The 25,479-nt window shown below is 35.4% G+C and overlaps 1 protein-coding gene across 1 annotated transcript in view; it reads right to left on the bottom strand.

The window, feature by feature from the left end:
- Positions 1–25,479, bottom strand: part of LOC111152227 (eyes shut homolog (Drosophila)) — a 1,631,332-nt gene that overhangs the window by 1,008,023 nt on the left and 597,830 nt on the right. The window contains 2 exon segments of the mRNA XM_022510634.1: positions 12,502–12,580; positions 13,504–13,675. Coding sequence (XP_022366342.1) covers positions 12,502–12,580; positions 13,504–13,675 — 251 coding nt within the window.

Genomic DNA, 25,479 nt, shown 5'->3' with positions numbered 1-25,479 from the left:
GAAAGTAAAATTTATAAAGTACAAAACAAAAACAAACAAAAATACCAAGAAAAGAGAAAAAAAAAAGCCGGCCAAAATGAGCACCCAGAATAAGATTTATAAAGTATAAAAACAAAAACAAACAAACAGAAAGACAGAAGAAAAAGGAAAAAAAAAAAAAAACAACCACAAAATAAAAAAGGGGAGGGGGTGATGGGAAGGTGGTTATAATCCCTTGATGTGAGTGAGGAAGGGTATTTCAGTTCTTCCTGGGTGTATATATTGTTGTTTTTATTAGAGGGCTCAACTTTCCAAAGATACAGGGAAATTAAAACTGGTCTATATATAAAGGTAGTATTGAATAGGAAAAAAGAACTACATTGAAGCTTATATCTATATATATGTAAACAAAAGTAAAAGAGAAAAAGGTATATGTATGAAAAAGTTCAAGTTGAAAAGTTACTATGGAATATATTGTATTAAACTTCTAGTTGAAATGGTAAGTAGGTAAAAAAAAAAAAAGAATCATGAGAAAGAATTTTAAAAAAAAGAGAGAGAGAGAGAGAAAAGTATCTAAGAAATATAAAGGCTATGAGGCAATACTGGGAGCTTAATATACTGTTTTCTCCTGGTGTTGGGGTTTTACAGTTTTATGGGGTCCTTATGGTTGTTTTCCTCTTGTTCTTTTGGTTTGTCTCCTGGGGGAAAGGCTTGCTGCATTGTTTTTCAGTCAATCCTGCTTAGGTGGAGTTGCCCTGTGGGCTATCAAGGGGGCTGGGCTTCGTGGAAACCAGTTTTTCAGGCTTTTGTTCTCTGGAGGTTTTTGTTCTCTGGCAACTTTCATGCCTTTTTGGAGGGTCAGACCAAAGTAAACTGTCACATCCAGACCTCCACCTCAGAGAGAAGCTGCACTCTGCTCTTCTCTGAATGGTCCAGAACACACAGACACCCCCCTCTGCAAACTCCGTTGAACACCGAAGCCTCACACAGGCCATTCATGGCACCCCCCAGCCACCCTCTCAGTGGTTGTCTGAGGCCCTGGATGTACCCCTGTGCCACCAAAACCATGAGGGATACTGGTCCGGGCAAGCCTGGTCCCAGTTGCTGCTGCCATTCCGGGATCACTGACTGAAGTCCATGCCAGGTCCTCTCAGTCCTGTTGGAGGCAGCGGCAGCTGTGGTAGCAGCTGCTGCCACCAGCCCCAGGAACTGCTGACTTGAGCCCACCCTGGGTGCCCTTAACCCTGGCAGCAGTGGAGGCAGCTGTGTTGACTGTGGCAGCCCAGCCCCAGGGACTGCTGATTTGAGCCCATGCCAGGTCCTCTCAGGTGCAGTGAGGTGGTAGCTGCAGCCATCCTGGGACCATGGGCTTAGGTCCACACCTGTAGCACCCGGTCCCAGCTATTGTCCATTAAGTCCCTTTATTCTGTTTGAGTGCTTTTATCAGTCTCTTCCATCTCACAGTCACCAGTCTCCAAGCTATTGCTGGTCCCCAAGCACAGGGCACTTTCTCATTGGGGCATTACTTTCCAATGGCTTGCTTCTGGTGGCTCCCTCCCTCTTCTGTTTATCCTCTGATATCTGTCCACGCACTCCCAACTCCTTTGTACCTCTGCACTGATCATCCTCTGCCTCCACAGAGATCCAGAAGTGTAGAATCTTGTATCTCAGTCTGATTTCATGGGTGTTCAGACTTCTCTGGCAGATATCTAGCTCAATTCAGAGTTGTTTTCTGTGCCTTGGCTATTGTTAATAATGCTGCAGTAAACATGGAACTACGGATAATTCTTCAAGGTAATGGTTTAATTTCCTTTGACTATTTAATCAGAAGTGTGATTACTGGATTGTTTGGTAGTTATTTTAATTTTTTGAGGAAGCTCTATAGTGCTTTCCACTGTGATTACCAATTTATATTGCCCCCATGACTGTACATTTGGGTTTCCTTTTTTCCACATCCTTGCCAACATCTGTTATACTCTTGTGCTTTTGCTAACAGACATCCTAACAGGCATGGGACAAATATCTCACTGTGGTTTTGATTTACATTTTCCTGATGATTAGTGATGTTCATCACCAAATATTTATTGGTCATTTGTATAGCTTCACTGTAAAAATGTCTATTCAAGCCTTCTGCCCATTTTTTAAATTGAGTTTGGGGTTTTTGTTTGTTTTGCTATTAAGTTGCATGAGTTCCTTATATATTTTGGATATTAATCTCTTATTAGATATGTGGTTGTGAATATTTTCTCCCATTCCCTAGGTAGCTTTTCATTTTGCTAATGGTTTCCTTTGCTATGCAGAAGCTTTTTAAGTTTTATGTAGGCCTTTTTATTTTTTTTTTTTTGCTTTCTTTGCTTTTGCCTTTGGTGTCAAACCCAAAAATTATTGCCAAGGAGCTTACCAGCTATGTCTTCTAGGAGTTTTAAGGTTTCAGGTCTTACATTCAAGTCTCTAATCCATTTTGAGTTGGTTTCATGATGATGTAAGAAAGAAGTCCAGAGTCATTATTTTGCATGTGGCTATCAGTTTTTCCAACACCATTTATTGAAGATACTGTCCTTTCCTCAGTCCTTTGTCATAAATTAATTTACCCTATTTGCATAGATTTCTGGGCTCTTTATTATGTTCCATTATTCTATATTTCTGTTTTTATGCCAAGCCAGACTCTTTGATTACTACAGCTTTGAATATAGATTAAAATCAGGAAGCGTAATACCTCCAGCTCGTTTTCCTTTCTCAAGATTGCTTTGGCTGTTTGGAGTCCTCTGTGATTCCATATAAATATTAAGATTTTTTTTTCTAGTTCTGTGGAAAATGCCTTTGGAATTTTGATAAGGGTAGTATTAAATCCAATTGGATAGAAATTGGATATAAATTTATATAAATATATTCATATATACATTTATATTTATATATAGATATATATTATTTATATATATAAATATAAAAATTTATATAAATATAAATTGGATATAAATTCCTTTAGGAAGTATGGACATTTTAATAATATTATTTCTTCCATCCAAGACTAGGAAATATCTTTTGTTTCTTTCTTTCCATTTTTTTGGTAACTTCTTTAATCATCTTTTATCAGTATTTTATAGTGTTAAGTATACAGATCTTTCACCTCCTACTTGGTCAAGGTTATTCCTAAATATTTTATTCTTTTTGGTGTTATTATAAATGGGATTGTTTTCTTAATTTCTCTATTAGTTCATTGTTGGTGTATAGAAATGCAGCTGTTTTTCTGTACTAGCATGTCCCTGCTAACAACTTAACTTTGAATATATATATAAAAGCTCTAGATTTATATATTCTTAAAATTTGGGATGCTAGGTGTGGGGTCCAAACCCATCATTTCTCAGGGAGAAGCTAGAAGTTAGGGATTTCTTCCTGAATGTATAGCACTGTGCAAGAGTGGGATTTATGGTGAGAGTGTGTCTCAACCTTTCTGACCCATTTCATTGTGAGTATTTTCTCAGTTGCCCAATGTGTAGTAGTTTCTGGATTTCTCCCAAGGGAAACTGCTGCATGCATTGTTTTGTACACTCAGCACATCCACGGCAGGAGGGAAAGTCAGGTGCCTCGTATGTTACCATTTTGGTCCACAGTTTTATTGTGTGTCTGATCAGAATCTTTTAATTAGCCACTTTTCCCAATTGTCCAAATTTGTGTCTAGTATTTCTTCATCCTATAGTCCCAGAAATACAGGGAATTTGTGGAGTCAGAGGAACTTAGATAATGTCTGTATTACTTTTGAAGCATTTGAGTATTTTTATACTTGTCTACTACTTTTACCCACTTATTAAATAAATGGTATTTTGGTAATTTATTTATTGTTGGTGCATTTATGTGTAAAATGGCAATAATTTCATCCACTTCACACAGGTTCCCATGAGAATTAAATAAAATAATAAATATAAAGTAATTAGCCCTGTTCCTGGGACATAACAGCTGCTCAGTAAATGTTATCTTATTTCCCTTTATACTATGATGGTCAAGGGCCTTGCCAGCCTCTATCTCAGCCATTCAGCTAGAACAGAAAATGAGTTTTTTTAGTATATTTGCCATATCATGCCATATGTTTCTTAAGTTTATATTTTATTTTTTTAAGATTTTTATTTATTTGACAGACAGAGATCACAAGTAGGCAGAGAGACAGGCAGAGAGAGAGAGGGGGGAAGCAGACTCCCTGCTGAGCAGAAAGCCCAATGCAGGGCTCGATCCCAGGACTCTGGGATCATGACCTGAGCCGAAGGCAGAGGCTTTAACCCACTGAGCCACCCAGGTACCCCAAATTTATATTTTAGATATTACATATGTGCTTATATTCTGGAAAACACAAAGCATGGTGCTTCAAACAAGGTATGACATCATTTTTCAAGGTAATGTTAACTCTGAAAAGGTTTGCACTGTATAATTATGAGAAATAATTTATGGAATTTTATGACATCACTAGTAAACCATTTTTGTATATTCTTAACATGTTGTCTACACAATATTTGTTAATGGATATACAAAAGTATGAATCATTTGCACTCTGGAGTCTAAGTTACTAAATCTTCAAAGATAATTACATATATAAACATGAGATTTTTTTTTTACATTTTACTCTGTAAAGTGATATTTTTTAAAGCTATCAATGGTTGACATTTATGCTTATAAACAGTGACTTTTAAGAAATTTTAACATAACAATAAAAACTCACACAGAAAAGGCTAACGTGAAGCCACTGCATTCATATCATTTGTCACATGAAAAATTAAGGATTTGTCAAAATCACCAGAGAGTTTAATTAGTATCTTTTTTCAATAAGAAATGGATTGTGCCCTTGACTATAAAACTCAAGTCATGCTACGCTTAGAACCCAGATGGTGACCTTTTACACTCACCCAAGTGATACAGTTAAATGTATGTTTTTATAAATGAATGCCATTTGGATATTTGTTTTACCTTTTCTAAAAACGTAAACTCCTTAAGGATAACCAAGGGCACTGAGTAGACTTAGTGCAGGTACTGCAGTTATTTTCGTGGAATGTAAATGCAGAATTCCATAGGGAATGACATGGAAACAATGTGTTTTCCTCTTAGGCCTACAGCTGGTTATACATAGAATGATTTATTAGAAAGCATTACATAAACTAATTGAATTATATCTCCCATGGGAAGAAAGGGATCGTTTTTAGACTGCCAAAAGTTCTGTCTCTAGGGTTTACAAGAATCTTTTATTAAATTAATTAGCAGGCTTAATGGAAAATACAAAAGCAATTTCTTTTTAGAAAAAAATCAAATATTCATTTAAAATTCTTGGTCTTTCCTGGCGCAAAACATAAGGCTGATACCTTTCCTTCTGTTCATCATTTATATTACTTTGCTATACCCTATTTAAATATAATAAAGTGACTTCCAAGAAGAATTTACTAATTTAACTTCAGAAAATGAGAATAAAAGGCTGGGTGTTTAGAGAAAGAGAAAGAAGCTAAGAGTATTTTTGCAGACCAGGGGAATCTAGACAATTAACATATACCCCAGCGCTATGTCCAATCATCTTGCATTAAAAATGCCATGCCAGGAAATCTATAGAAGAGTAAAAGTAACACAGCAGGGATGTAGTCATTGTTCACTGCTTAGTTAGAGCAAAAGTACAGACTGGCTAGTCAATGTGCCAATTATCTCTGATAGTTGTGCTCCATCTGAGTTGTGTAGTTTCAATGCAGAGTTGCTCTATGATCTCTGAACTTCCCAGAAGAATAGAAAGTTATTACTTGAGATCCTCTTTATCATAGCATTTCTGTCATGGAATCATGTGTTTTCTTTCTCATACCACTGTTTTTTAAAGTACTGGGGTACTTTTTTCAAATAAGATTTTGGAGAAACAGAATATGTTAAACAGATAATCATGAAACTGTTCTATCTGAAGGTGGAAACAGAACATGGTACACATTACAGCCTTACCTTACCCAATGCAAAGACTTATTAAACTTCACAGAATTTCTCCAATTTTATGTAGCTCTGAATAAAAACTACTAATGTGGTCTACTGTTCCTAAGCCTTGAATTGCCTATGGATACTCTGGGCACCTTGTTAAACTGCAGATTTAAATTCAAAAGGTTTGATGTGAGGCCTGAGTTTATCCATTTCTAACAAACCCTCAGGTGATCCTGATGCTGATAGTCCACATACCAAACACTGAGTAGCAAAAATCTAGTCCAACAATGTTATTTTACTAAAACAAAACAAAACAAAACAAAACGAAAACAAAAACCAAGCCCAAGGATGTTACTGACTTCACCAATATCTTATAGCAAGATGATACCAGAATAAAACCACATAGACAAAAATGCCCTGAATTCCACCTTGGGGCTCATTTACCACCACATCTTGATTTCTCTCTCTCAAAGGAGTCTCTTGGCTGTGGAATATGACAATGTATATGGTAAAGCCTAAATATCTCTACATTTTACTTTCAATATAATTTTCATTTGCCATTTTCTTTCTTTCTTACATGGTTAAAGAAGGAAGAAGATTTTATTTGATACTCAATTTAATCTGCTTTATGATGTTTTGATATAGAGAAAATACACTTGTTTAATTTGCTATTTCAACAAATCAAACAAGATTATGAAATGCCCAAGTTGGGATTTCTGTAGTAAATATTATTTTTTCTCTATTAAAAATGTGTCTGACATACTTCCAAGAAAGAAAGCCACTGAAATACAAGAAAACAAAACCACTGTCTTAGAAATAGCCTGAAATGCACAAATTAATCAAATATAAGAAGGAAAAGTACATCAGGGTTGAAATTAAACACTGTGCTAAATTCATGAAACGAATGCCTGATGCCTCATTTGGTTAAGCATCTCTCTTGATTTCTGCTCAGGTCAGGATCTCAGGTCCTGAGATGGAACCCCATTTGGGCTTTGTGCTTAGCGGGGAGTCTGCTTCTTTCCTGATCCTCCCCCTGCTTTCTCTCTCTCTCTCTCTCAAGTAAATAAATAAATAAATCTTTGAAAAACAAGCAAGGAAAATAAAACAAAAACAGAAACAAAACAAGTTTGCTTGTGGTTTCTCCCCTCAAATCCTAATACAAACTTTGCTGTCTCACTTGCCAAGGAACATCAGATTTATCACTCTGCCCCATACTGACTTGAGTGTTTTTTTCCATCAGTACTGTGCATGGTTTTCCACTGCTCTTTAACCTAGAAAGACAGATTCAGGGCTGGCTGGGTGGCTCAGTCAGTTAAGCATCTGCTTTGGGCTCAGATCATGATCTTGGGGTCCTGGGACGGAGACCCATGTCAGCCTCCCTTCTCAGTGTGGAGTCTGCATCTCCCTCTGCCCTCTCCCACCCCCAGCTTGTGCTTTCTCACTCTCAAATAAATAAGTAAAATCTTAGAAAAAAAAGACATTGATCTATGAATGCCCTGCAGAGACTATTATTAGGGCATTGCAAAACAGAGGAAGTTACGATAAATAGGTCAGCTAAGTAACAAACACATTTACATCTATATTGATATCTCCATTAGAACTGGTAAGCAGGAGGTATTTCTGAAAACTATTTTATTTCTGTTTCTCATAGATAAAAAATATTCAGTATTTGCAAAATGACCAAAATTACATTTAGAATGTACTTAATGTACTAGTGAAAAGAACACTTAAAAAAAAAAATTGTTGAACTGTAATTAATATAGATGACAGCATGAAATTTTAAAAAGCAGAAGAACAGAACAGATAATCCTAAACTGACCCATATATAGGAACTTAGTGCATGAAAAATAAGGCAACTGGAATCAATAAATGACAGAGCCTTTGACAAAAATTCTTAGAAAATTCATTTCCCCTACTTTATATCAATCATAATAATATATTCACTGTGGATTAAAGTTCTAAAAGTGTTATCAATCCTAAAATTATAGATCAGAATATAAGAAAATAATTTAAATATTGCTGCATGAAAAGACTTTCTAAGGAGAGATGGAAAGCCCAGTGTCAGAAAGAAAAAAGTAAAGAAAAATACAAAAAATATGGTGTAAGAGAACAGTCCAGTTTCATTCTTCTGCATGTGGCTGTCCAATTTTCCCAGAACTATTCATTTAAGAAACTGTTTTATTTTTCCATTGGATAGTCTTTCCTGCTTTGTTGAAGATTAGTTGACCATAGAGTTGAGCATCCATTTCTGGGCTCTTCATTCTGTTCCATTGATCTATGTGTCTGTTTTTATGCCAGTACCATACTGTCCTGGTGATCACAGCTTTATAATATAGCTTGAAGTCAGGCACTGTGATGGCACAGGTTTGGTTTTCTTTTTAACATTCCCCTGGTGATGGGCATTAAGGAGAGCATGTGATCCAATCAGCATTGGGTATTATACACAACTAATGAATCATTGAATGCTACATCAAAAACTAATGATATATTATATGTTGCCTAATTGAACTTAATAAAAAAATACAAAAAATACAAAAATCTCACATTTTACAAGTCTTATAAAGACCTGAGCTAAAATAAAGAGTCAGATGCTTAACTGATTGAGCCACTCAGGTGCCCCTAAGTGAGGTTCTTCAACACTCATCTGGAAAATGTAGCTATTAAAAGGAATGCGTTAGGTTCTCTCTACAGTCTTTTTGTGCCATCGTAATGGTGCACATGAATGTCCTGGCAGATGCTCTCAAGAGCATTAATGATCTGAAAAGAGAGACAAACTCTAGGTTCTTAATAGGCCATAGTCCAAAGTCATCGTCTGGTTTCTAACTATAATGATGAAGCATGGTTACTTTGGTGAATTTGAAATCACTGATAATCAAAGAGCTTGGAAATTGTTGTTAACCTCATGGAAAGGTTAAACAAGTGTGGAATGACCACCTCAGATTTGAGGTACAACTCAAAGATCTAAAAACATGGAAAAATAATCTGCTTCTGTCCCATCAGTTTGGTTTCACTGTAATCAACAACAGCTGGTATCAAAGACCATGAAGAAGCAAAATGAAAATACAGGAGGGAAAATCCAATTCTTTTTCTAGGTATGTAATACATACATGAAAATAAAATGCCCTAATGGACATAAATAAGTAAAAGGAATGAGTCAAGACTCTTTGTATTACAATGCAATGGTTCCTAAGATACACTAAGTGAAACAAAAAGTCATTTAATAAGGAGGTAATGAGTACAGTTTTATGTTAAAATAAAATAAAAATAAATAAATAAATTAATTAATTAATAAAATAAAATAAAGTAAAATAAAAATAGTAATGTGGCAGGATACAAAAATCAATGTACAGAAATCAGTTGTTTTCTTATACACTAACAATGAAAATATAGAAAGGGAAATTAGAGAATTGATTCTAGTAATTATAGCACTAAGAACCATAAGATACCTGGGAATAAACCTAACCAAAGAGGTAAAGGATCTGTACTCGAGGAACTACAGAACACTCAAGAAAGAAATTGAAGAAGACATAAAAAGATGGAAAAACATTCCATGCTCATGGATTGGAAGAATAAACATTGTTAAAATGTCTATACTGCCTAGAGCCATCTATACTTTCAATGCCATACCAATCAAAATTCCACTGGCATTTTTCAAAGTGCTGGAACAAAGAATCCTAAAATTGTATGGAACCAGAAGAGACCCTGAATTGCCAAGGAAATGTTGAAAAAGAAAAACAAAACTGGGAGCAACACGTTGCCTGATTTCAAACTTTATTACAAAGCTGTGATTACCAAGACAGCATGGTACTAGTACAAAAACAGACACATAGACCAGTGGAACAGAGTAGAGAGCCCAGATATGAACCCTCAACTCTATGGTCAAATAATCTTTGACAAAGCAGGAAAAAATGTACAGTGAAGATAGTCTCTTCAATAAATGGTGCTGGGAAAATTGGACATCTATGTATAGAAAAATGAAACTTGAGTATTCCTTTACACCATACACAAAGATAAACTCGAAATGGATAGAAGACCTCATCATGAGGCAGGAATCTATCAAAATTCTAGAGAAGAACATAGGCAGTAACCTCTTCGACATTGGCCACAGCAACTTCCTTCAAGACACATCTCCAAAGGCAAGGGAAACAAAAGCGAAAATGACCTTTTGGGACTTCATCAAGATCAAAAGCTTCTGCACAGCAAAGGAAACAGTCAGCAAAACAAAGAGGCAGCCCATGGAGTGGGAGAAGATATTTGAAAATGACACTACAGACAAAGGGCTTATATCCAAGATCTATAAAGAACTCCTCAAACTCAACACACACAAAACAGATAATCACGTCCAAAAATGGCAGAAGACATGAACAGACTTCTTCTCCAAAGAAGACCTACAAGTGTCTAACAGACACATGAAAAAATGTTCATCATCATTAGCTATCAGGGAAATTAAAATCAAAACCACTTTGAGATACCACCTTCCACCAGTTAGAATGGTCAAAATCAACAAGACAGTAAACAACAAGTGTTGGAGAGGATGTGGAGAAAGGGGAACCCTCTTACACGGTTGGTGGGAATGCAAGTTGTTGCAGCCACTTTGGAAAACAGTGTGGAGATTCCTTAAGAAATTAAAAATAGAGCTACTCTATGACCCTATGCAATTGCACTACTGGGTAATTACCCCAAAGATACAGATGTACAAATACAGATACAGATACAAAGATACAGATGTAGCGAAAAGAAGGACCATCTGTACCCCAATGTTCATAGCAGCAATGACCACAGTTGCCAAACTGCAGAAAGAGCCAAAATGCCCTTCAACAGATGAATGGATAAAGAAGATATGGTCCATATATACAATGGGATATTATGCCTCCATCAAAAAGGATGAATACCCAACTTTTGCAACAGCATGGATGGGACTGGAGGATATTATGCTAAGTGAAATACATCAAGCAGAGAGAGTCAATTATCATATGCTTTCACTTACTTGTGGAGCATAAGGAATAACATGGAGGACATTGAGAGAAGGAGAGGAGAAGTGAGTTGGGGGAAATTGGAGGGGGAGACGAACCACGACAGACTGTGGACTTTGAGAAACAAACTGAGGGTTTTGGAGGTGAGGAAGGTAGGGGCTTGGGTGAGCCTAATGGTGGGTATTAAGGAGGGCATGTATTGCATGGAGCATGTATTGCATGGGTGTAAAAAAGATAAAAAAATAAAAGATATAAGGAAGAAATCTAGAAGTACATAGGTAGAATTTTAATAATTGTTCTCACAATATTGCATGTATGTGTGTATGAATATATACAACTCTCTATATAAAAGAAAATATTTATTTACCTATATGTTTAATTCTGAAGAAGAATGCTATATTTATACTACCAAGAGATAGGGTTTTAGAGATTGCCACAGGCAATATGTATAACAGTGCAAACAAGATAGATGCCTTGTCCATTCTTACCAGGGAATTTATTAATTATGACACTTCCTTTTCCACATCAAGTATGGCCTCACTCTCTAGAACCAAATCAATGTAACAGCAATAAATAATTAAGTTTAAAAAATAATGTGTCAGAAAATGTGTTAATTGTTTTACATGCATTATCTAATTTAATCCTCACAACAACCAACAACCCAAGAGTTGATGACTGCCCTCATTGAATAGCTAAAATATGATTTCAGAATATAAATAATTTATCCAAGAACACATAGAAACTAAATAGCAAGACAGTGATTCAGTCCTGTTTCTCCTTAATGCATTTAACCATCCCAACACTCCCTCTGAAAGGACCATTTACTGAATACCCACCATGTCATATGTGCATTATCACACCAATGACTGTGTGATGTAGAAATTATTATAGCTTTATTTTATGGCCAAGGGAGAGGCAAAGGATTTAAATAAAATATCCATAGTATCACAATATTAGAGGCTCTTTTGAGTCACAATACTTTCTTCTTTTACCATGTGAGAGGAATGATTTGGAAGAATGTCCTATTATTCAGGAAGGCTCACAAGATTCTCATCTCCAAATTATGGTCTCAAACTTCAAGTAACTGACATTTCTCAACTAATTAGGCATCCCACATAAAATGCCATGTGTCAATCACATTGCAGACTCCTGAAGACTCAAAAAAGATTACGAAAGTATTATAGGTGTTGGTGTTCTTTACATGTACCCACCTCTTGGCACTTATAGCCAGTATTTATGTTCTTGTGATATCTGAATCAATTTAATGTCCTCTCATCCCTAAACATCCACAGACACCTGTATGTCCTAAGACCAGAAAGGGGGAGGCAGATGGCAAAATATAAGCCTTTTGAGCCTTCTTTTGACAATAATCACTTCCAGGACTTAATTAATGAGGGATCCAGATTGCAGAAATTGTTGATAGCAAGACACAGAGGAGGAAAAATGAAAAGAAGCTATGATTTTAGTTCTGTTTGGAGTAGCTGAGAAACTCCAAAGAAGAAAGGTGAGAGAGCAGTTAAATCATCAATAACTGCTGAAGAAATGACTCTGAAACCTATAAAGAGTACTTTGGTTTTTTCTTCTGAATTACTTCAAATTTAATAAAAATTATCAAACTTACATTAATCTTGATCTCACATCTTGAGCTAGTCCATTCTGCAACAAATGAACATTGATACTCGCTAACGAGATCTATACATCTGAAACACAGAATTACATTTTTAAATAAGTAAGACAGTAAAGCATAATTTCAAAGGAGTTTCACTATTTAAAATTTTTCTTTTCCAGTTAAGGGAAAAAACATACATTCCCATGAGCAATAGAAGGCAAAGTCTGTTCCTGCTTCTTATCCTTCAAGGTGACTGGACTGAAAGAACAGATCAATTTTAATTTTTGCCATCTTCCCCATGGCAATGTAAAGAAAGAAAAGTTCTAAAGATAAAAAGTACATCTAGAGTTTATGTTGGGAACTGAAGTCAGCTAAGGCCAAATTGCACTGCAATGAGCTACCATCCTCATCCTCTCTCCCCTGCTTACAAAGTCAGTGGCAGGGCTAGAAAAGAAAAATAATGCTGCAGAGAAAGGCTTGTGAATCTATGAACCATTCTTCCTTGCCTGCATCTCCTAGAAATATCTAGGGTCTAAATTTGCATGAACTAATATTCTATCCATGAGCAGGAGAGTTATTATATAATTCCATAAATACAGTAAAAAAATACCTTACATGTACATGGGGATGAGAGAGCCAGTCTACTTAGGGACATTTTAAATTCTAAGTGTGTGGTATTATCCCTTCACAGAGCAAATAATAGAATGTCTCATCATCTTACCAGCTACTTCTATTACTGTGAGCAGTTACCTTTAAGTATATTAAAGTCCAATTAATCCACATTTATTGAAAATTACTTTATGCTAATGAGCAGAAATAAAAGGACAGAGATAATGTATCAGTACATGGCATTAAGTGGAACAGGCAGCATCTGTCATCTTAACTGTACTTAGCTCTCGTTTTATGAAAGAGCATAATTAAAATTATCTTTATCAACTTTCCCTTGCAATTAATTCTTAAATATTGAGTTAAATTTACTTTCTGATTTAATAATAGAAAAATAAAAATAGTTACCTTCCATATAGACAAGGATTTGAGAGGCAATCATTTGCATTTTTTTCACAGCGTGTTCCAAAAAATCCACTCTTGCAGTCACAGGCATAATGATTGATGCCATCAATACAAGTTCCATCATGGAGACAGGGATCTGATAGACATTCATCTATATTTACTTCACAATCAATGCCTACAATAGAAGAGACAAGACAAAACATGAGACCATTTAAATGTAAAACTCCAAAGTTTAATCATTATGGTAAACACCAAAAAAATCAAGGGTCCTTCCCCATAAAGGTAACTTGACACATTGTAGCAAAAGAAAACATTTTTTCAAGGTTAAACATGTTTAGAGGTCTATAAACTCTCATACTACTAATTTAATGTAAATGAGAAAAACAAAGCACAAGCTTAATCTGCTTTAGAAATTTGTCTTTAGTGCAAGCAATTGCTAATTGAGAATGTTAGTGAAGTAATCAATTATATTAATTTGGCACTGTAAACACTAATTCAAGATTTTTTTCAGTTTTTTTTTTTTTTAAATAATGATTCTTGACAGTCAAATATTTCTCACTTATAGGAGTTAAGAAAGAGTTTGAATTTTTCTAACTTTGGTCTTGGTGAGTCTATTAATGCGCTGACTGACATTTCTAAATGCAACCTAATTTTGGCAAAATACCTGGTGTCTTCAAAGGCTAAGTTTTAAATACTTATTAAGCACCGACCATGTACTACCTCTGTGCTCAACTAGGGGTACCAAACAGAAAAGGGAAAAACAAAACAAAGCAAGAAAAGACAGTGACCCTGTTAATCCAGAAATGTGATGTCAGAGGTAATATTTATAGATAGAAAACATCTGGAGAACCACAAAAACAAAGCTTAATGGGAAGCTAGATTGTATTTCAGGTTTTACATGTGAGAAATATTAGGAAGAAGTAGAGAGACATGGTAAAAATGGTTAGAATAATCCCTCTGTTATTGCGTCCATCTGTACTGAGCATCTAGCTACCATCAACTGGCACACCACGCCTTGTGCTGAAGACTTTACATATATTATCTTAGTTAATGGTCATCTATCCTGGAGGTAGGTAATACTAAGTCTAACTCACTGGTAAATAAACAAAGGTTTGGAGAGTTTAAATAATGTTTTCAAATCACACAGGCCATAAAAGCAGATTGGGATTCGAATCATGTGGACTATTCCGCAGCTGCTATGATATGTGCATAAATTACTATGCTGAGTAATACAATAGATACCATTAAAAACAAGAAAACAGACCCAAAATAGTATCTTATGCAAGCCCCACGTCACCAAACCAAGACTTAATTACAGTTTCAGCTCTCCCAGAAATGGAATCTTAAACCAGTCAGTCAAGAATCCCCTGATCAGCACCAGTTAGGTAGTCTGCCTGATAGACCCCTGCCAGCCCCAAATGACTGCAATAACCAATCTGCCTTTTTTGTCTAGTGTATCTTCCTTGTCCCTGCTCCCTTCAGGCTATAAAAGTCATTTTGCACAGCTCCTTGGAGCTCCAGTCTATGTATTAGATTGGATGCTGCCCCATTTGACTCAATTTTTGTGAATTAAGTAAAATCTTAAAATTTTTAATATGCTTCAGTTTATCTTTTAACATAATGTTTAGTTGAGAATAAGGATAAGCTTATTAAATACGAAGCTATTATAATGCTTAAAACAGATAGTTATAAATAAACTAGTTGGAAATAAAGAGGAGATTATAAACAAGTTTATGACAATGAAGAAAATAATAATAATGATAATAATAATAATAACTGATACTTGAAGACCTTACTATATGCCCGGTACTGTTGAGAACGTATATAGATTAACTCATTTAAGCTTTACAATAGTTTTCTGACATGAAAATTGCTCTTCCCATTTTATAGAATAAGAAAATAAAGCACAAGATCTCATGGCTAGTAAATGGCAGAGCACATGCTGCTAGCTACTATGTGATACCATCATACCACATCCTAATATGTAACAGTATGGCATCTGTCCTAATGACAGACCAAAATGAGTGCTTCAGGCATTTAAGAAATAGAAGTAATTGAGCCTATATCTGAGAAAGAGGATGAAGAAAGCTTCGATGGTCATGGTGAAGAGGAACCCAAGAAAATTCAGATAAATAGTTTAAAAGAATTAGGTATCTCAGCATTTGTCTGCATACCAGCAAAAAAGTTGGGGAGGACAAGGCTATTGGCAGATAGGCAGCCATTTTACAAAGTGATATTGTAACTTAACTAATTTTCATATCATTTGTAGAACTATCTATTCAAATGGATGTTATTTAGAGCAATCACACTGGGAGTCTGTGATTTATTGCAAATGAGGCTTCAAATGCAAAGAATGTTTTTGGAAATTCTCTTTGTAAACTGTCAGTTTTCAAGTCAAAATCCTATTATGTAATGGTAACTTATTTATTTATTTATTTTTTACCGTAAATGTTATTACCCAAATAGAACTTTGGATATTAATAATGCTATAAAAGTAATATGTATAAATTGCTCAAATCCACAGCTGTTTTAAAAGGACCATCAGAATTTAGGTTCAGAATATGGATTGAGCAATCATAATAGTGCACATCAGACTATTAAGAATAAAAACAAAAAAGGACCCCCTTTCCTAATCTCTGGCTCTGTGGCTCATGTTACACAGGTATATTTCTCATTCATACTCCATGACCAAGGTGAACACATAATTACTATCTTTTCTTGACAAAAATTACAACTATATTGTATCAATGAGTGATTTTGATGTTTCCAGAGGCATTATTATTCTAATTAATAAGATGAGTAAAAGTGTCTGTAGGACTATGTAGAATGCTGGCAGAATCAGTGATGAAAATTTCAGTTAAAAAGAGATGGTCCATATACACTATGGAGTATTATGCCTCCATCAGAAAGGATGAATACCCAACTTTTGTAGCAACATGGACGGGACTGGAAGAGATTATGCTGAGTGAAATAAGTCAAGCAGAGAGTGTCAATTATCATATGATTTCACTTATTTGTGGAGCATAACAAATAGCATGGAGGACATGGGGAGTTAGGAGAAGGCAGTTGGAGGAAATTGGAAGGGGAGGTGAACAATGAGAGGCTATGAACTCTGAAAAACAATCTGAAGGGTTTGAAGAGGTGGGGGGGTGGGAGGTTGGGGGAACCAGGTGGTGGGTATTAGAGAGGGCACGGACTGCATGGAGCACTGGGTGTGGTACAAAAACAATGAATACTGTTATGCTGAAAATAATTTTTAAAAAATGATTAAAAAAAAAAAGAGAGAGATGGTCAATTTACCAGAAAAGTGTGGGACAAGGACTAAACGATAAAAGGAATTGGACAGGATGTATCTAGTGCTATTTAGAGACAGGAGACTTGACAGAAGATGTTATCCTCTGTAGAGAAGGCAAGAATGTTTCAATTTTACTAGAGAAACATCATCAACATTACCTTAGGAGCTTTTTTTAAAAGACTTTATTTATTTATTTATTTGACTCAGAGAAAGAGCGCACAGGCAGGGGGAGTGGCAGGCAGAGGGTGAAGCCGGCTTCCCACAGAGTAGGGAGAACCTGATATGGGACTTGATCCTAGGACCCTGGGATCATGACCTGAGCTTAAGGCAGTCACTTAACCAGCTGAGCCACCAGGCACTCTACTTTAGGAGCTTTTTATTCCCCTACTGTTCTATCTATTAAGTAAACTGTAGTCATAATTTGACTGCCTAAGTAACCTCTAGAGAGAGTAAGGATGTAATGATCAACTGAACTGGATATTCTGTTCCCTGTAAACCTTTTTTTTTTTTTTTTTTTTTTTCATTTTTAACACCATAATGCTTCAGCACCATATGAGCCATGCCCTCTTTTTACCTTTATCTTATTCCATCCTTACCCTTGACTACTCTGATGTAGTTACACTGACCTTATTTTTCCTCAAAAACTTTGTTCCTCTTCCTAGCACTCTCTTTTCCTAGACTTCACACAATTCATTCCTCAGTTTCTTTAGGTGTCATTCTTTAGGTGTTTATGTCATTGAGAAAATGCCATTTTCTCAATGAGGCCTATTTAACTACACTTTTTAAAACTGCACCCTCTTCTTCAATCACAATCACCATTATCCTAATTTTAATGTTTTTCCCCCACAGCAAGTAAAAATTTGCTCCTTTATCTTTTTTTTTTCCTTTGGGCATGAATTTTGTTTGTCTAGTTCAATACTTCATTTCTTCAGATCATCATGGTGTGTGTATGTGCATGTTTGTATTTTGCTTTATACATCATCTTGGTTTATTTTTCTTCAGAAGTCTCTGCCTCTTCCCAAGCAAGAACAAAACAGTTCTTGAGAATCTGGGGAAACTGTTTGTCCCTGCAATGGTGAGAATTGAATCTGGAATGAAGTGATCCCTCTGAGGTGTGTGCCTAAAAGCCATGTCTAATCTGTGGAGTCAAGAGGAATTATTTAATGGAATATTGATTTTTCCCCCACCTCCAAACAGAGGAGCTTTCATGATTAGTTAAAAAGTAATAAAGGTGTGCAGACTGTTAAACTTTGGTTCAAAATGATCTCCCATACATAATTACCAGCCCCGAGAAAGAAGGAAATACTGTTGTTTGTGACAACATGAACTTTGAGGGCATTAAGCTCAGATAAGTTAGACAGAGAAAGACAAATACTGCATGGTACCACTTAAACGTGAAATCTTAAAAAAAAAAAAAAAAAAAAAAAAAAATGTCAAACCCAGACAGAGAAGAAAAGTGGTTGCCAGAGAGAGGCTGGGATTGGAGGAAATAAGGAGAGGTGTTGAAAGTGCACAAACGTTCAGCTATAAGATGAATAAGTTCTCAGGATCTAATGTATAATAACCTGGTGACTATGGTGGATAACACTGTGTTACATAATTTGAAATATGTTAAGAGATAGAACTTAAATATTCTCTTAAAAGATAAAGAATCTTTATTTCATTAATAGCATAGGCAACTCCTTTTTCTAAGCAGAGTAGATGATTACTTGGGGAATTTGGAATTTCCACCTGGAAACCTTCTTTACCAGGCTTCTTCAACATGTGTCTCTGCATCTAACATTTTCACAGTAGAAATTAATGAATCCTTTTAAGAAATAAGCCACTAATGTATATGAACTGAGAAGTGTGATCAATAAAATATTTATGTGCATCAACAATGTTATAACAAATATGTGCAAATAAATACAGTTCTATTTATTTATGTATCATCGATGTATCATCTATCTATCATCTTCATCTATCATTTTTCTAACAAGCTTTTCTCTGGTCTATGTTCCTTCTTTTACTTTCTCTTCAAGCCCTCTTCACCCAATTTTCTCACACTGGTCAGTCTTACTTACACATGTTGGCCAAGTTTTCCAAAATGACTTTTCTGATTCCTAATATTCTTCATTTCATATGTGTTATCCTAACAAATACTTTATGGTCACTTTTCTGTTTCCTGAAATCAATATAGTTTTCTTAGCCTAGAACTAAATCCTCTAAGTCAATCTTGCCTTTCTTACCATTCCTCTGATATTATCAACTACTCTAGTCCCTAAGTTTAGAAACCTAATAGAATTGCCTGTGGAATTAAAAAAAATTATATATATTTTCCCAAATTTGAATCTCTGGTGAGTAAGCTTGACAAGCTATATATATATATATATATATATATATATATATATATATTTTAAGATTTTATTTATTTATTTGTCAGAGAGAGAGAGAGTGAGCGCAAAAGCAGGCAGAATGGCAGGCAGAGGCACAGAGAGAAGCAGGCTCCCTGCTGAGCAAGGAGCCCAATGCGGGACTCAATCCCAGGACCCTGGGATCATGACCTGAGCCGAAGGCATTGGCTTAACCCACTGAGCTACCCAGGTGTCCCTACAAGCTATATTTTTTAAAAAGACATCTCTCCAGCTATTTCCAAAGCATAGATAGATGTGAGAATCACTGCTTTCATCAAACTAGAATAGAATTAATATTATATTTTCTTGTATCTACATTTACTCCTGATAGTTCTATCTGGAATGTTATTTCCCTATCTATGCTTATTTGAAGCCTGATTTTACCCAGGTCCTACTAAAATTCTAACTCATTTTTAAAAATTTCCCTTAATATTTTCTAATAAAAATTATCTAACAACTTTTATCAGATTACCCTTAAAGTATATTTATTTGAATTACTGTCTTATCTTCCCTACTTGATGATAAAGGACAGAGATCATATCTATTTCACTTCATACAAAATGCCAAATACAAAATTTCTCAGGTGGTCAAAGATCAAATAGTCTGCTTCTCTAATGTTGAAAACATCCAAATTACAACATTTTGAAAATGATTACAACTTACTATATAGAATGATACATATGAGTGACCTAATAAGTTAATGCAGGCACACAATAATCACGTAAATAATGGACTTAGGAATCAATGACTGAAAATTCAGATGGACCGATCTAGCCATTTTGAATTACAACATACAATAATGGAATAAGAGCTTTTTAAGACCAAAATAAGAATTTTATAACAAGATATTTTATTATCAACAGTATTTAAATTTTAAAAAATGGGTCAACTATCATAAAATGTTTCCAGTTAGGCAGTCCAGCAAATGTCATTCTTCTAGGAATAATCTAAGAAAACATGCATTTTTATTGTTTAAAAGGAATTAAATTTAAAAATTATGAGAAAGTCAAGAAAAGCAAAAAAAAAAAAAAACCCAGAAAACCCAAAACTGACCAACTATCAATGGAATGAGATAAAAAATGAATTAAGCAATGAAGAATATCGAAAGAAAGAAATTATTAAAAATATTCAAATGGAAATGCTAAAAAAAAATACTTATAGTTGAAAAAAATCCTTCAGTGAGCTTATCAGTGGTAGGCTGAGCTGAGGAAACAACCACTGAACCTGAAAACAAGTCAGTAGAAATTATTCAAGTTAAAACACCCAGAGATAGAAAAGAGTAAGAAAACAGAACAGAACATCTAAAAGATGTGGATTGATACTGTCATTTACTTGTAAATTGGCACTTTAAAAGTAAAAAAGAAAGGATAAGGAAAAAGAAATATGGCAAAAGATATATTTGAATAGAGTAACATACAATGATTTTACTGAATTAACTGAACTGTAGCACATGCTATCTTGTTGCTTAGGTCATGTATCCCAGTAGTCTCTATGTTATTAGAGATGCGTGCAATGAAAAATATACAATGTGGGGAATACTGAGGAAGATAATCACAGACCCAGGCTAAGCATATGTAGCAGAGAATTATCCTGAACTTGGAAAAAAGTCCCTGGCATACTTCTGGAACCTGGTAGAGATAAAACTCGTGACTATGAGACATCAAATATCCACATAGCCAGAGTTTCCTATCAGGAATTAAAACATTTCCTATCATGAACAAATCTTATGCACTGGGAATGAGCAGCAGGAATATATTGTAGATGGTACCTCAGGGATCGAATGTGAGTAGATCAGAGATCATGTGTAATTTGCACTCCTATGTTATGCACTACTATTGCAATATCAGCTCTCCCTCAATCCACACTATGGCTGTATTAGAAAGAAGCCCTCCCTTATTAGCATCTGAAGGACAAAGAACAAGCATGAGCATGGTTCATGGATGGGTTCACTTGGTTTATAGATATGAACTGAAAATGGATGGCAACTTTCCTATAGCTTCACTGAGACATTCTTTATAAATATAGAGTTAAAGGAAAATCCTTCCAATAGGCAGATTTTCAGTCAGAGGATTGTTTTTGGATAGAAATAGAGGTAGGCAAGGTAAGAATATACCTGGACTCATAAATGGTGGTAAATAACCTGGTTGGTTTATTACTGGACTAGAAGGAAAAGAATAAGACAATTTGAGTCAAAAAATTTGGAAGGAGGCATATATATGGATTAATGGGAATTAGCATAAAGTGTGAAGGTCTTAGCAATGCATCTTAACACTGACCACAGGATATCTACAACAGAAGATACACTAAACAACCACACAGAAAGAACTTAGTCAGTTAACATCAGTCCTGTTTTGTCTTCAGAAACCATAAGAGGCATCAACAGAGTAGAGCATAGATACAGAATCTATGCATGGGCCCCATGAATGGATGTTCATGGTCCAAGACTGATATAGTTATTGCTTTCCTTAAGTACCCAATGTACTAGGAATAGAGATCAAAGCTATCAGCCACTTGGTAGTCAGCAGATTTTTCTGGACTTAGGTGATTCATTTTGACTAGCCATGACACATATTTCAGATATGGGTATATTTTCTTTATCTCTTTGACAACAGACATTTAACCAGCATTACTACTCTAGGGCTTATTTACTGGTGATCCACCAATATTAAATTTCTCCTAACATCTCAATGGACCAAGGAATCTACTTTCTCGAAAAGCCCATTGGTGATCATATAACCACGAGATCCAACGACTCTTATAATACATGGCACCATCACAAAACTGCTAGGTGTTAGCTTGGAGATGAGAGCCTACAAGGATGAGCACCATCACTCTCTGTGAACCACTGAGAGACTGTGCTTTGCATTTCTGACAATACAGGCTCCATCATCTATGGGTCCTGATTCCTAGGGGAGAGAATACCAGAGGATACTACAAGAGTTCCTTTTTTTAATGCTATGGCTTCCACTCAGTCACTTTGGTCTCTTTGTGCCAAGAGATAATCAGGCAAGGAAAGAAGTCATTATCCTTACAGGAGTTATTGGTGGAGATCATCAGGATGTATAGGGTGCTGTTATAAAATAGAGCAAGGATGAAAACAAGTGGCATCAAGATGACCTATTGGGACACATGTTGGTACTTCTTTGCCAAGTATCATCAGGAAATAGACAAAACACAGCAGCCACAACCATACTAAGAAATCAGAACTCTTTGGCATAACATTCTCGTTTACTTCACTAGGTAATCTACTAGCATATTTTAGCAAATAAGAATGAATGTAAGAGAAATTGCATAGGAAAACAGGAAGATGAGTATCAGCTATAGTATCAAGAACTGCATCAACGACATAAGTTATAGTTCTCCCCAGTAATAGCCTCTTGTTTTTACTCAGAACAAGAGACAAATTGGAATTTAGGGGGAGTGTTTTTAGATGAAGCGTACTTATTTTTGAAAGCAGTTGGGGCTGACAGGTTTACAAAGTAATGAGTATCCCAGATCCCTGTTCAGAATAGAGGAACTCATTTCTCCTACTGCTGGAGGTGTTTTCTGTCAACTGTTTGGAGGTGAATTCTTTCCCATGAATTGAGCTTTCCTTGGCTAAAGGAAACTGCCTTGCTCAAGTTTTGGATCCCTCATTGGTTGCTGTATGGTGTATGAGAGTGACTCAGTGTGGCTCAGCTCTGCAGGATGCTTCCTTATGCCCTGAGTGATTAACTGAAGCTTCTGTCAGAACCACATCTTGGCTCAGCATATTCCTTTCCCAGTCCTACTTCTGTTTTTCCCCTACAGGCATTCCTGTTGAAAGCATCCCCAAGAAGTTCCCTGCATGTAAATCTCAGTTTCTCTTTTAGGAAGCTTGATCTATGGAAGATTTTTCAGGAAATGAACATTTTCCTAGGAGTCCTTTTCAGTATTCCGTTAGAAACAATAAAAATTATTGAAGGTAAATAAATTATAGTGATTAGCAAAATGGATATCACTAATACAAAAATAAACACTATAAAATAAGTGTAACTAGATTATATACATTGATCTCAAGAGATGCCCTAAATACCATATGTTGAACTGCTGTATAAAAGTGCTGAATATGCGATGCCTGGGTGGCTCAGTTGGTTAAGCCGCTGCCTTCGGCTCAGGTCATGATCCTAGGGTCCTGGGATCGAGTCCTGCATCAGTCTCCTTGCTCAGTGGGGAGCCTGCTTCTCTCTGCCTCTGCCTGCCGCTCTGCCTGCTTGTGTTCTCCCTCTCTCTCTCTCTGACAAATAAATAAATAAATAAATAAATAAATAAAATTAAAGTGCTGAATATATTAAGTATTGGATTAAGCATGTGTGGATTAAGCATTTAGTTAACAATCATTTTGCTAATGTTCTTATTGTTTGGAAATATTTTTGTGGGATATTATATAACCCATGTTTATTTTCAAAAGTTCTCCCCAAAACTTCTCCTGATGTTTTATTCTTTTACCTATAAATATGCCAAGATTGGACAGGGGCTTTTAAAATTAATTATAGTAGTCCTTAGAGCTCTGGGCAAAGGACAAATACCAATAAATAATTGATGATAAAAATGATGATAATGATGATGATGATGATGGCTATTTGAATTTTATCTCCCCTCATCTTTTCATACCTCTTTTATGAAAAGAACAGGGCAACTCTTCAATATCAGGCCAGGATTAAATGAAGGCTTCTCTCTCTTAGACTTCATTACCACAGGAATGTGGCCTGACATTAGAGTACTTCATAGTTCATTGGAAAAGTCATAAAAACAATTACTATGCCATTAGAAGGAACTTTTGAAGAGGAGATTCAAAGTACCCTTCACAGAATTGCTAAGACAAGCAAAAACAATATTCCAATTCATATATGTTGCTCCTTTACTGTTTTTAGATCATACCAAATGAAGAAGTCAAGAAAGGCATGTGAAATGAGGCATATGTTTAATTAGGCAACTATGTCGAGAGCTCTGGAAGAGTGAGAAGTTGTTCAAGGTGAAGGTGTACAGTGTATACGTAAGTGCAAATAGGCATATGAGGATGGATTAAAAATGGAAGATACTAGATAAGAGGAAGTGCTAATATTCATAACAGAGTGAGAGAGATGAGTCAGAGTCCTGTTTTAATGCATAGATCATCACTTATTATCTCAGGTGTTGACTGAAAATAACATGTTAAAATATTGCCAGAAATTGTGAGATTCACACATATATCAAAATGCAGGTGTGTTCTAATTTATTGACTCACACTATTACTAATAAATTCGAGGATTTTATTTCAAAGAAATTATTTGGTCCCTTGCTAAGGTCATAAGGAAAATCACTCGTTCTTTAAAGTATTGCTTAGTTAACAGGTTCTTGTATAGTTAAACTTTGATTAGCAATATATAAAGTAATAATTTCTACTTCATACCACTTAGGACTATGGTGAGGATTAAATGTGCCTGCACAAAGCTACTGCTTTTTAAATACCTTGGAGGACACAATTTAGGAATGATTTTTCTAGACTAATCTGAATGAGTGCCCAGAATACCCTATATGCAGTTAGTGTGTGTTGTTGAATTTCAGCAGTTAGACTATTGCACTCCACCTCCCAACTCATAAGTCTTTCCATATAAAGATAAATGCATACAACTCTTTGTTTCTGATTATGCATATGTTATTCAGTCATCTTCAACATCATAATCTTATTTTATCTTATATGTATATTGAAAACTTTACATAACAAAGAAAGTACCTCAGTGGACAAGACTGAATATTATAAATAGCCAAAAAAAGAAGTGCGGAGAAGAAAGTGATTTTTGTAAAAATAATTATATTTTAGGTTACTTGTGTTTATATTAAATAAAAATAAATAGAATATTTTGATATGCTTAAAATTTGAATATAGGACAATTTCATTTTAGATAAACATGGCTGATACTCAGTAGGACACACCGACATGACCAGTGTCAAAATATTGAAGTGTCCATGTAACTAGCCACCCAATGTGGCTCATCTTTCTTGACTGCCCCAGCCTCTCTACTGTGACTACCCAGACTTTACCTTTAATAAGTAAGGGATGACTTGTGGCACGTAAACTTTAGGGTGTGCTTATATCAAACTGATCATTACATAATTTTATCATGACCTCTGAAGATAAACATCCTAAGTGTAAACGCATTTTAAAAAGCACCTCATATAAATGAAATGACATTTAGTTAAATTTTGTTGAATCTTGGTAGATTGTAATCTTTTGTATTTGGTAATGGTCAGAAGAGAACCAGTCCTTAATGGCCTTTAGTAGGTCAAATT

This window comes from Enhydra lutris, unplaced genomic scaffold (assembly GCF_002288905.1).
Source record: "Enhydra lutris kenyoni isolate GAN:26980312 unplaced genomic scaffold, ASM228890v2 scaffoldscaffold28, whole genome shotgun sequence".
In the NCBI taxonomy this organism is placed as follows: domain Eukaryota; kingdom Metazoa; phylum Chordata; class Mammalia; order Carnivora; family Mustelidae; genus Enhydra; species Enhydra lutris.
Note: the sequence above shows the minus strand (reverse complement) of the source record. Positions and strands in the feature narration are given on the sequence as shown.